This window comes from Lissotriton vulgaris, chromosome 1_1 (genome assembly GCF_964263255.1).
Source record: "Lissotriton vulgaris chromosome 1_1, aLisVul1.2, whole genome shotgun sequence".
Taxonomy (NCBI): Eukaryota; Metazoa; Chordata; class Amphibia; order Caudata; family Salamandridae; genus Lissotriton; species Lissotriton vulgaris.
This window is the reverse complement of record NC_141685.1, coordinates 13,363,234-13,376,892: the sequence shown is the minus strand read 5'-3', so window position 1 is coordinate 13,376,892 and position 13,659 is coordinate 13,363,234. Positions and strand designations below refer to the sequence as shown.

Below are 13,659 nucleotides of genomic sequence, written 5' to 3'. Positions count from 1 at the left end.
TCTTTACACCAGTCAAGATCAATAAGTTCTATGCAACTGCTGCTGTGAAATGTCTGAGATTTGGGGAGTTGGGGCAGATATGTTCAATGTGGTATAGTCCTGCCCGTCCTTAGCGGGGTTCTGGAAGGGAATAATGAACTGTATTAATGAAATAACTTCACAGGTGATCCCTTGTACACCCTCGGCCTGCCTCCTTGGGGGATACCCTCGGCCCAAAGAGAGCAAAACCACCACCAGATTTATCATTGGCAATGGTTCTCGCAAAATGAGAATTGACAATGCACTGAACATCTGCGTGTGGGCCTTTGAATGACTGGATGGCAGGAAGAACTGGTCAAATGGGCAGGTTTGTAGAGTGTTGTGTTTTTTCAGGAGCTTAAGAGAGGATGGGGAATGACTGAACTGCTTAAAGCATGGTAACACCTTGTGAATTGCTTGTTGGCCCTAGGCGTTGACACGGATTTGCCGAATAGCTCCCTGAATTCTCAGAAGGATGAAGAGGGTGGAAATAACTGACCTTACATTGATTGTATTGGGGCAGGGAGGGGATTTGGAACTACTGTGGTGAACTTTGATGATGCTGCCAACTGTGGAACTCTATATATGACAGCTTGGCAAGAGGTAACTGTGGGTGGGGTGGATAGCTGTTGTAGTTTACTAGTTGAAAGCTGTAGTGGGCTGAGGGTATGCTTGGATATGCTTTGCAGTCAAACTATACTTGCTTGCTTGTCATTTTTATTTATTATATGTATTTGCATGCTTGACAGTTTTTAAACTATACATCATGTGCTACTGTAGCGCATTATTCATTATTTGTAACGTCCTTGCAGCTATTACTTTATGATTTTATTGAAAAAAATAAAGTTTGTTTAAACCAATAGCAGGCCGTGGCCTCCAGTCCTGGTCACAGGCAGACGTCTTGTGGCGCGTCCCCTTCTCACACAACTTGTCTGGCTGTTTGCAGATGACAATTTTTGGGGACACAAGCTCCCCTTCTTATACTCCTGTTCCAGACACCAAATGTGATTTAGAGTCTGCGCATTTGAAGTTTTATGTTGGGGTTCTGATTTTTTGGGAGTGGGCACCTTTCCTTTTCATCTTCCTTCATGAAAGGGGTCCTCCCCATCAGCCACGACTCTGAAGATGATTGTCCAGAACTTACTTCACGGGAGTGACCACAGTTTATACCTGGATGTCAGTCGTAGTGATATGTGCATCAAGGGGTTAATCCCAGACCCAAGCCCTACTCTTTATGATTCTCTACTCAGCCCCATCTCCCTTCCTGAGATGTTTTCAGGCTCCTTCCTTGTGACCTATCACTGAATCAAAGAGCAGGTTTTTGACATGTAAAGGGAGTCTCTTCCCTCCAGTGTGTCATCACTCAGCTCACATGAACGCTGCAATCCACAAATCTGTCGGGGGATTTTCCTCATGTCTTCTCCAGGCAGGCCTGGGTTTCCCAAAATGGAACCCAGGGTCCTCCATACACGGTACCCATGCAGGCAGTTTACTCAGGGCCCACCCACAGTACACTTACTGTCCAGCACTAATATCGCTATGCATTGTACCTTTACATGCACACATGCTGTCAGTGCTCAAACGTAGGCTGCACGCACTGTTCATCACTGAAGCTTTTCTATCTTTAGCGAGGGCTGTGTTATTTCAAAACCCAGGCACTGGCAGCACTCACTCACTCACTATGTCCGCCTGCACGCCACTTCACCCTTCAGGTATGGTACGCCACGCAAGCACACATACGTTCAGCACATGTTTTCTCCACACGAGTACTGCACCACATCTCTCATGTAATGTATTCCTCTCAGGCACATACAGCCCATACATGTACTAACCACACCTGCATTGCACAGTACTGTGTCATCGTTGCACTGTACCCTTCCCAGGCACACATACAACTAACGCATGGTCACTACTCTGTTATGTTCCTTATAGGTACCCTAATATAGGCACCGGAACATCATACACCTTCACCTACATTACCCCCCACACTACACAGTAACAAACCTTTTAGGATTGAACCTTTACCTAGTTCTAGTCCTGGGCGCAGAAGGAGTGTTTTCCCTGAATAATAGTGTTCTATAACTTCATCAATAGACTCAGACAGTATGAATGAATATTCATAAGGGTTCTTGGAAACCAGGCTGGGGCTACATCCACCTGCATAATATCTACGTACAAGGTTCATCACATACGCCATCCTCCTATCCAACAATGGCTAATACAAGAAACAAGGGACGAAACCCTAGTTACTTTCTATATAAATACAGCACCTCTTGCTAGTGTTAGCTAGAGGGAACTGTGTTTCCATGCCAACACACTGACCAGAGACCATGAGGCTCCTGCATGCAGAAGCTCCAGCTGACAGTGTTCTAACACATCCCTTGCGTGGTGTCCAACCCGAGACTGGGATGTTGTCCCACACTCTCTTGTTTCAGGTAATGGGGTTAGACTAAACATATAGGGATTCTTGGCTTTACAACTACTCCCTTGCAAGGTACACTTAGGTACATCTAGATGGGCATCGTAGGCTTTCTTTTATCATGCATTTTATATTCATATATGTATTCGTAATAATTGCAAGATGGTAGAACTATACTATCCTTGTTAATGCAAACAGGCTAACATTCTCGGTGGGGGTGCTCAAAACCAGTCTGCCACCAAACCTCAGTTTATGTTATGTTATCCAAACGTGCAGATTCTGTATAGGAATATATAGGAACTACACAACAGCTCCTGCGCTGCGGAGCACTCCACATCTACCCGATGTAGGCCCAGGGTGAGTTAAGCAAAGAACTGCAGAACTTTTAAAAGGTGACTGAGCCTGTAGGCCTCACTCCATTGACGTAGGATTAAAAGGTCCTGTTCACTACTACTAATCACTACACTGAATGCTGCCACCACCCCACTCGTGCTGCTTAACTCCTGGTGAAGGCTGTAGCCTTCCATCTCTCTGAGGGTTGCAATTTGGGCTTCCCTCCTGGTCCAACAAGACCACCATTCATGAGACTGCACTGTATGTTTACAGAGCAAAATGAGGCAAACAGAGACCATTCCCAAATAATGCATCTTTAGGCAAAGTGGGAGAACAGTGACGCTTGATGCCACCACAGGGGATCCTCAAAGATAACACCGTATGTACTTACTCCATCAGGACCAAAGGCTGATGAGCATATGTTACACAAGTACATATTACCTTTCTACACAGATGCAAGACTAAAAGTGACTACACTTCATGAAATATAGCGACAGGCTTAATGTGTGTGCAGGAGATGCCCATGATTGTAGCTGCAGCTATGTACAGATCACCCACATACATGTGATTAACATAACTGATGAAATGTGATCACTGTGAGAAGTTGGCCTGATATATGATGCTCACTAGTTCTAGTGATCACCTTGTATCAGTCCAAACAACCCTTATGGTGATTGGTTGTAAGTCAACCTTATAGAACAGCTATCCTAGTAGCGTGGACAAAAGCAGTCTTTAGTCTAAACTCTGAATGGCATGTGAAGCCAGCTGTTTTACCACATATAACCCCTTGAATACCAAGTGAAAGGACACCACACAGGTTGTTATGAAAAGAAACAAATATTTATTAACTAACATACACCTCTGAACTCTTTATGAGGTCAGAGGGCTAAGCACATGACAATACTCAAAAGGAAATACGAGTTCGCACAATATTTACAAGTGCGCCCTAGGGGCACGGCAAACCATATACTCAAAACAATGGAATGCGAGGAAGGAAAGTACTGTAAGGAGATCCAGAGGCTGGAGGATCGCTGGGACTACGCTACGAACTAGGTAAGTAAGGAGCAGGAGGCCCACGGGACTCACATGCAGAGTGGAAACTCTCACGCGGGATGCGTACCAACGTCTATGGATCGTACAGTTTAGAAAGTTACGGATTCCGGACGAACCCGGCTGGATGGAGGGAAAACAACAGTGGACCTGGACACTAGGATAGTGAACACAGACTTCAGCACCTAGAAGCTTTAGTTACCTAACCCACCGGCTGCGGGTGCATAGGGCTGAAGTTGCGTCGGGTTTACTGCGTTGATCCCGGTGATGCCTGAAACAAGGAGTTGCTGGCAGGCAGCCAGATGGAGGAGTCTGGTGGTTCCAAGGATGGAACTCAGAAGAAGGAGTCCTGAAAGGTAAGGGGACAGAGTCTCGGTCACTACCCAGTGACGGTGCTGGAACCAGGGGGGAACCAGATGCTGTCGCCGCAGTCAGGTGAAGGAAGGGTCGCTTCTCTCTGTAGCTGCGCGGATCAGGAGCTGCTCTTCACGACCAGGCTGGAGGCACGAGCTGTCGCACGTAGTCTGCTGCTGTTGGCAGTGTCAGATCGTCGATCCGGACAACAGGCCTTGGCTAATGCAAGCCACACAGTGGAACACAGATGGCGTCTGGTGCGGACCAGGAGGGTCCGGGGTGCTTCTCGTTCACAGGGAAGCAAGGGCCAGTCTGGGGGACCAGACCAGCAGTGTTAGATTCTTCAGGTCGTCGTCTCAGAGGTCACGAGCCAGCCGGCAAGTGACCAGACAACAGGACAAGCAGCAACCAGGCAAAAGGGCCTCACGCAGATCTCGTGGATGCTGGGGGGCTGGTCTTTGGTGCAGGAGCTGCGTCGGTGTGGGGCTTCTCAGTCCACAAGGCACTCACTTGAGGATCCCTCGGCAGTCGTGCTGGAAGCGCTGTGCAGGTTTCTCAAGATGGCCGTCTCCACATTGCTCGTCGCACCCACGGGTCCCAGCTGTGCTGTGGATGTGGGTAGAGGTCAGAGAGGTCTGGAGGTCCGGTTCTTGTTGAGCTGGATCGTCAGATTCCGGGGTGGAAGGACTTGCAGCAAACCGCACAGGAGCTTGATGGTGCCTGCGAAGCAGGATAGTCACTCCCTGACCATAGGGGAGATTCTTCAGTCTTCTGGTAATCAGGAGGTCGAAGGTCAAGAGTACTTCGTAGAAGTTGTCAAGAGTAATCTGATTTGGAATGGGTTCAGCTCCTACCTTTATTCAGCTAAAGGGGGCTGCACTACCACTAGGTCCCTCCTCTAGGTGGGACCAGGAAGGGGGGTGGTTACACCCCCTTTCCTTTGTCCGGTCCTGTGCCAGCTCTGGGGCTGGGGTGCCCCAGAAACTGGTTTGGACCAGCATATGCACAGGGACACCTTGTGTGCCCCAGGCATGTCTCATTCCTTTCAGCCCTGTCCTACCTAATACACAAAATCCTGTCTGGGGCGGTGCTAGCACCTCCCAAGGCAGGAAACCCTTTGTCCAATCCTCCCTCGCTGGAAGGACTCCCAGCAGCAGGAGGTCAGACTTGTGTCTGTGGTGGCAGCATCCATTTTGTGATGCTGAGGCTCGAGTTAACTTTAACCGGGGTTCACAGTTACGTACGTGTTGTGTCCCTCTAGAAGGGTGGAATGCTAATCCCGTCGCCAGAATTGGCGAGGGGTTAGTATTCCAATTCGTATGACACTTTACTCGACATGTTTTGATAATGCGATACCAAAGTTTGCAAATAACCGCGAGGATTATAATGCACTTAAGAGTATATGGTACGCGTTATCATGGAACAGCTATTAGGACTTGGTTCCGCAAGCTGCAAACGGGCTCAGCTCATGCCAGAGCACCATCTCACATAATTCTAAGCACTCTGCCTTCAGGATTGATAAGGCCTGCTATAGGAGTGACTGATAGGAATATATGTGTCCATTTTAGGGTTAGATATAGGGATACTATATCTAAAGCAAAAGGTGATTACACCACCTTGCCCCAGCTGATTGATCAGCCAGTTGTGTCAGATATGGATGGCCAGCCAGGGGTGGCATAATACATGCTGAAGCCCCTGGTAGGCCCTGGGTACACATATGCCCTGGGTACCTAAGGTACACTGTACAGGGGCTGATAAGGTGACTCAGTATCCAATTAGATGTGTACCTAAGGTACATGGAATCCATTTTACAGAGAGAGCAGTGGGCCTAGGGTCCTGAATAGCAGGGTCCCAGGTCAACTAAGTCGAAAAACCAGCAAAACACCAGGCAAAAGGTTGGGGCAACCATAGTCGGGTATCCACCTTCCTACATAACCCGCCCCCCAAAACGAAAGGAGATAAGGCTATCCTTGACCAGGTAAGCCTATATTGCCTGAGTGGCCATATGAGGTGGTATATGCACTGGCATGGTTACCCCCTATATCATGGTCCACTAAGCAATCCCTCACCCTAAGGGTATCTGAGGGTCTCCACCATAGGGAATCTCTACCTGTGGTGTGTTTTGGCAAAGTAAAAGGCTGGTGCTGGGATGGAGTACTGAAGTGAGACTCCACTAAGGTTGGGCTCAACGTCCTCCAACCACTATCCACCATATGTGCCTTTCTTTCCAGTACTGAGTTGCTGTGAGCTCTCAGGGTCAACCTCTGGCTACCTAAAGCTGGAGGCTGAGTCCCTCTGTTTGGCTTACTGGAGGGACAGGTCAGGTTTGGGGTTTTTAGGCCCCAGGTTTGGTTGTGCCCAACAGTGTCCATCTGTGGGAGGTCCCTAACTAAGTTTAAGGGGGATCCCTCAGGAGTTTGTTTTATTGTCACTTGGCTAGGACTACTAGCTTCAGTGACCCTAATCTGCTCATTGGGGAGTTCTTTTGGACAGGGGGCCCTTTGGGGTCCACCACTGGCCTCCCTGACCTCTACAGCCCTGGGCTGAATGAGGCAGGGTAGAGAGGGGCAGGTTACCTGCTCCAGACTGGGTCCCACCTTGGAAGCTTCCACTGACATCAGGGGTTCTGCCAGGCTAGGCCTGACTACCTCTGGGGCAGTTTCTTCACAAGGGGTCAGATCAGTTCCCTGAGGAGGCTGATCCTTTCCTAAAGTCTGGTGGGAGGGAGATTTCTCTTCCTCCTCAATGCTCTCTGTCTGAGTGGAGTGATCCATAGTTTCAGCCTTCACAACACTATTATCTGTCTGAGTTTGAGCTGTGGCCATCACAACTCCACCAACCTTTTCAGGAAGGGACTCAGTTTGGGTATGGGCTGTGACCATCACAGCCTTGCCAACCTGTTCAGGGAATGAATCTGTCTGAGATTGGGCTGTGACTGGCACAGCCCTCCTGACCTGTTCAGGGAGGACATCTTGGACTGGGGCTGTGGCTATCACTGCCCCACTAACCTTACCATGGAGGTTTACCATTTTAAAATGGGTTTCTTGCTCTACCTCAGCCCAAGCTGAGATCTCTAAATCATTCCCCAGTATCCAATCTACAGGCAAGTTTGATGACACTGCCACTCTCTTGGGGCCAGTGACACCTCCCCAGCTGAGATTTACCACTGCTATGGGATGATCTCTCTGCACTCCATTAACGTTGGTCACCTGGTATGTGGCTCCAGGTATAAGTTGCCTTGAGGGGACTAGGCTCTCAGTCACCATGGTGATGCTATCCCCTGTATCTCTATAGGCCTCAACCTTTGAACCATTGATGATGGGCTCCTGTCTGTACTTGCCCAAAGTGTTGGGACAAGCTGTGAAGTTGGCAAACCCCATGCCAGTCTCACAGACAAGAGTATCTAAGTCAGGGTACCTGGTTAGGCCAGAGTCCCCAGGAACTCCCAAAGTAAATTCACCCAAATTCTTGGGGGCACTCCCACCGCCTGGGGGATTACTACTAGTAGTAACAGGAGACTGGGAAGTGTTACTTGGGGGTATGTTCTCCTTATTGTTGTTGGCCCTTGGGCAACTGTTGTCAGTTTTCAAGTCAATATTATGACAATTGGTTCCTTCGGGTGTGCCACATTTCTTTTACTCACTCATAGTTATATGTAGTGTATCAGGTACAATACAAAAAGATCAGAATCCCACACCAATCTTGTATTTATGCACTATTTTATGAATTATAGTCATTCATAAATACTCTTTGTAATTTTCAAGAGAAGGCTGTACAATATGTAAAAAAGTGCAATTTTGTGACATTTAGTGCTCAGTGCTGGCGGCGCAAAAGTGAACAAAAACTATACAATATTTATATACAGGGAAAATATACAATGATTCAACTTTTGGTCTGTACAATCACACATATACCACTGTATACCACATAGGTTAATTCTCATCACAGGGTATTGAAAATACAGATCCAGCCATTCGTCGACGTTTCGACCCTCTAAGCGCGTACATATGACGTCAAACACGGGTCTTCATCAGGACTGGGAGGGGACAGAACAGCCTAAGTAATTAAAAAGGGGGAGGTGTTTTAATACGGATATTCTGAAAGGCATCTAATTATAAGTGCCTGTGAAAGACCTGATTGCACTCACCTTCAAAAGAAATCAACTGTCAAGGTGGTGTATCTTGAATAGCTTGAACTGCGTGTGTCTGTTCAGATAGATAGAGGACCTAATTAATACCTTGGTTATATAGGGTTGGGACCATACGAATTAGCCCATTTCCTCTTTTTCTTACCCATCAGTGGTGCGTAGAATGCTCCCACGGTGGTTGTTCTTATGGAACCGCTGTGCAGACTTTATTTTCTGACTAGGAAAACGAGGGGTATGTATTTAGCATATCATATTAATAAGGCAAAAACTGGGCAAGAGTCATACAGTCTGCCTATGCTTAAACTCACCTGGGTATTTGGATTACTCTTGTACCCAGTCGTGCTTCCACATATGTTTTGAAGAGCCAAGGGATAGCACTGAAAATCAGGTTAAAAAACGGGTATTAGCGCACTGTCACGGCGATGTCCCAACTGTTAGTGCATTAGCATGGGCATTAATACGGGGACTAGGCTTACCTTTAATTCAATTCAAAATGCTGGAAAAGAAACCTCTTCCTTCCTAGCGTGATCACGACTGCATCTTCCTTCCTAGCGTGGTCAAGACTGAATCAGATCTACCGGCGTCTTTGCAATCCCCGGCGCTAGCCGCTCTATTTAGAAATGCCGCCGGGTTGATCAGAGCGACGCCATGACGCAGTGTGCGTGGTTACCCTGGTAACCAGTTAGTGTATATGTTCCAATTGGACATCAGCCGACTAAGTCATCACGCTAGCGTATGACACGGCCAGCTCTGCGTGGTTGCCATAGTAATTCGGGTTTTTTTGGAAGTGGGGAGGGAATCTTTAACCCGACCCGGCACATATTGCTAGTGCTTCTATCAACTACTCGGTTGCGTGGGCAAACCGAAGAGATGTTTGTCTCTTTAAGTGTTGACACATGACCCATGACTTCTATAATTATGCTGACACATCTCATATATACCTCCGACGTATCGCATATGATCCAGTAAATGAGATAAAGAGCCATGTGCCGGTGATTTTTGTCATGAGTCTTGTGGTTCATTATGTTTACGTGTCCCATGGTGGGCTGCCCTCTGTGAGACCCTGTGTGTGTACACCAATCATCCGTACTGTACCTGGGTGGGCTGCCCTCTGAGACCCAGTACTATAACACCAAGCACCCATACTGTACATGGGGGTGTAACAAGGAGGATGTCTTTGCAATGGACCTGATTCTCCTTCTATTCTCTCTACTTGAGAGAAAGCTTGACAGCCCCTGACTGATCAGCCACGTGACAGTGGGAGGAGTTAAAGTGTTCCTTGTGCACCCCGGATCTGAGAGTACTGGGCCATGACAGCTGCTGTTCTGGTTATTTTTATCTTGTTTTGAATACTTTGAGTAATAATTCCTTAGAATTGTTAATGTTTTAATCCCCTCTCTCTCTCTTTCTCGCTCCTTCTTAGCCTCTCTCGGTGTGAGATAACCGGTGCTTCCTGTGCAGCTCTGGCCGCCGCCCTTCGCTCCAACCGCTCTTTGCTGGTCCTGGACTTGAATGAGAATAAACTGGGTGACGCTGGTGCGACCCTGATCCGTGATGCCCTGAAGCACCCGGTCACCCGGCTGCAGAGGACCGAGTAAGAAACAGGGGGGAGGGGAGGGGGGATTTTCTGCACCATCTGCATTTTCTGTTTTCCTCTATATTTATCTACTACGAGCACAGCCTCTGCCCTTCAGATGTTTGTCTTGCAGGAGGATTTGTAGTACCACCAACCCAAGAATGAAACGGAAGAATGTCCCCAAAGGATGCATGTCTGAGTCATTCCTTGAGGATGCTTTGATCCTTGACAGGCACATCCTATCAGTGATTCCTTAGCGATCGGCTCTCTGCTCTTCAGTGACACCAAAAGGGTCCAACCTGTTACAGAGTGAGGGGTCACTGTGTTTGCCTAAATCGTCTTCTCAAGATTCCTTTTCGCTCTTGATCGCTGAACTTTCCCTTCTCGTTTGGGTTTACTCTCAACCAGACCCTTCGCTTGAGGTCTCTACAAAGCCATTCTTTCATTCTTGACCCCAGTTCTCTGTCAATACAGCTGTCTTCCATCACCCAACACTATGTTCCTAGGAATCCCCTTTTCAATTAAAACAATTTCTCAGAAATGATTCGCGCACTTCTGAAGTCCCCTTCCCCACAGACATTCTCACAAAGTATTTTGTGTGATAGTTCACTAATATCATTGAATACTTTGCATGGAAAGAAAATGCCCGCAGGTCCAAAAAATGATTGCTATTTCCCATACTTGACTGGGTATTTCCACGTGGTTCAGTAGTGGTTGTAGGACATCTTGTCCACTTCAGTAAGTGTGTAGCAATTGATCACTTCCTCTTCCAGGTAAAATAAAGAGAACAAATTAAAACAAACCACTTTTATGAAGTGTAAAACCCGTTCAGGCGACTTTGCAATGAGCCTCAACAAAATGGCTGTGGGATGTTGGGTGTGGGATGTTGGATGTTGGATGTTGGATGTTGGATGTGGGATGTTGGATGTGGGATATGGGATGTTGGGTGTTGGATGTTGGATGTGGGATGTTGGATGTGGGATGTTGGATGTTGGATGTTGGATGTGGGATGTGAGATGTGGGATGTTGGATGTGGGATGTTGGGTGTTGGATGTGGGATGTTGGATGTTGGATGTGGGATGCTGGATGTGGGATGTTGGATGTGGGATGTTGGATATGGGATGTGGGATGTTGGATGTTGGATGTTGGATGTTGGATGTTGGATGTGGGATGTTGGTTGTGGGATGTTGGATGTTGGATGTGGGATGCTGGATGTTGGATGTGGGATGTGGGATGTTGGATGTGGGATGTTGGATGTGGGATGTTGGATGCTGGATGTTGGATGTGGGATGTGGTCCTACCTGGACCTTGTAGCAGATTGTTGGCTCTTGTCATGTGATTGCTGCATCCATGAACATGAACAAAAGGCATCTAGCAGGGGGTGGTGCACATGCAGTTGGGTGAGAGGGCCCCCACTCTGGGGCCTGCATGGGTCAGTACACTCTCTGTTCCCCGTGTAGGTCGGTGCTCAGAGCTCTTATCTTATCTTATCCTCAATCAATCAATCAGTGACACTTATAGAGCGCGCTACATACCCGTAGGGTCTCAAGGCGCTGGGGGGGGGGAGCCGCTACTGCTCGAACAGCCAGGTCTTCAGCTTCTTCCTGAAGGAGAGGTGGTCTTGGGTCAGGCGCAGGTCGGGAGGGAGGGAGTTCCAGGTCTTGGCGGCCAGGTAGGAGAAGGACCTTCCTCCTGTAGTCGCTCTTCGGATGCGGGGGACGGCGGCGAGGGCGTGGTTGGCTGATCGGAGGTGGCGTTTGGGAGCGTAGAAGTTGACTCGGCTGTTGAGGTAGCTCGGGCCTTGGTCGTGTAGGGCTTTGTGTGCGTGGGTGAGGAGGCGGATGGTGATTCTTTTGTTGACGGGGAGCCAGTGAAGGTCTCTCAGATGTCCGGAGATGTGGCTGGTTCGTGGGATGTCGAGGATGAGTCTGGCTGAGGCGTTCTGGATCCGCTGGAGTCTCTTCTGGAGCTTGGCGGTGGTACCGGCGTAGAGGGCGTTGCCGTAGTCCAGTCGGCTGGTGACGAGGGCCTGGGTGACGGTCTTCCTGGTCTCGGTGGGGATCCACCAGAAGATCTTCCGTAGCATGCGAAGGATGTTGAAGCATGCCGAGGAGACGTTGTTGACTTGCCTGGTCATGGAGAGGGAGGAGTCCAGGGTGAAGCCCAGGTTTCGTGCATGGTCTGTCGGTTTGGATGCGGTGCCCAGGGCGGGAGGCCACCAGGAGTCGTCCCAGGCGGAGGGAGAGGAGCCCAGGATGAGGACCTCCGTCTTGTCCGAGTTCAGTTTCAGGCGGCTGGTCGTCATCCACTTGGCTACCTCTTTCATCCCTTCGTGTAGGTTGGCTCTGGCGGCGGCGGGGTCGTTGGTCAGGGAGAGGATCAGCCTAGGTGCAATTTGTAAAGCGCACTGATGCCGAAGCTTCCTGGCGCTGATAGATAGATGGGTGAGGAGGGAGAATAAGTGGCGGAGTTCTAGCTAAGGGGAGGGAAAAGGTGAGTTTTTAACAATTTTCTGAAGTTCAGAAGGGAAGAGGAGGATTTGATTGAAAGAGGGAGGAGCTCTCTTTAGTGACATCAGACTTGGAGCATCAGCATTCACGTGAGAGTGCTTCCTGGCTAGTGTTCACTGGGCCTCAGTCAGTGGTTGTCATTCATCTTGTTTGAAATGGACGTCTCCCACTGCACACGTACTTTATAATTTCGGCATCACACAGTCAAGCAGAGTTGTATTTATTTGTCTTCTGGTGAAGTTATTACTGAACACTTCCTACAAGTGTCCAGTAAAGTTACAATTTCGAAGAAGCTTTCAATGACCGCTGCTCCATATGAACACAAACATGTCGACACAGATTTGAGGCTGCGAAGGATGCTTTGAACATCCCTGTAGTACCGAGGGGGGCAGCAGACGAGTCTGCAGTCCTGGCTGGAGTTCAGACACTGATAATATTACAGATTTGCCTCCAGCTGGGGGTTGGGGAAACACTTAGGAGCCCTGATGACTCTCAGAGAGTGGCGTGTTCAGACGGTCTCATCCTCATAGTCTGGACAAATCTTTCACCTCTGTGTGGATCATATGGAAGACATTTTGCCCACAAGTAGCAAGATTTGAGCAATTCCAAAGTATTTTCATTTTTCGCTGAGTTTATTGGTTTTAAAATGGTTTCATGACCTAGTCCTGCTGTGCTATGATGAGTCTTGATGAATTTTGATTTTATCGTTTTTTGTTAAATTAAATGCATGTTTGATTATTTACATCATGTACTCTGGCTGTGGTTTATGGATTTTATCTCAAATAAACATTGTTATAATACTAAGATATCCAAAGACTGGACAATTGTGGCAGGTAATTTTCAAGAAAGGTGGCAAAAACAACTGTGGTTGTAACACACTCTAGTGATCTCCAAGGCTGTCCTTAGGGACTGACTGCCCCAGGGGGTGATACACGAATAGTACACGATGGAGTGAGAGCAACAGGGAGTGTAGCGCTGCTGAAAAAATTCCCTATTCAGAGTGTGGGTGCGATAGATGCGATGGAGGTCTGAGCAGCTGCAAGAATATCTGAATAGGGATATCTGATATCCTTGTTAGAATCCCAAAGGTTGGCTATTGATAACCACAGGACACAGATTGAGAAATTAAAGGCATTAAAAATGAGGACAAAACCAACTAAAACACTAAAGATAGCAATGAAAGCAAGAGCCAACCAGACAAGGCTCACGCAATCAAGCTCTCAAGATTGAAATAAAATACATCCCTGTAATC

At 48.0% G+C, this 13,659-nt stretch overlaps 1 protein-coding gene across 1 annotated transcript in view; it reads left to right on the top strand.

Annotated features, from left to right (window-relative positions):
* Positions 1-13,659, top strand: part of LOC147736959 (NACHT, LRR and PYD domains-containing protein 12-like) — a 769,506-nt gene that overhangs the window by 574,337 nt on the left and 181,510 nt on the right. The window contains exon 8 of the mRNA XM_086934203.1: positions 9,745-9,915. Coding sequence (XP_086790329.1) covers positions 9,745-9,915 — 171 coding nt within the window. The remainder of the gene's footprint in view (positions 1-9,744; positions 9,916-13,659) is intronic.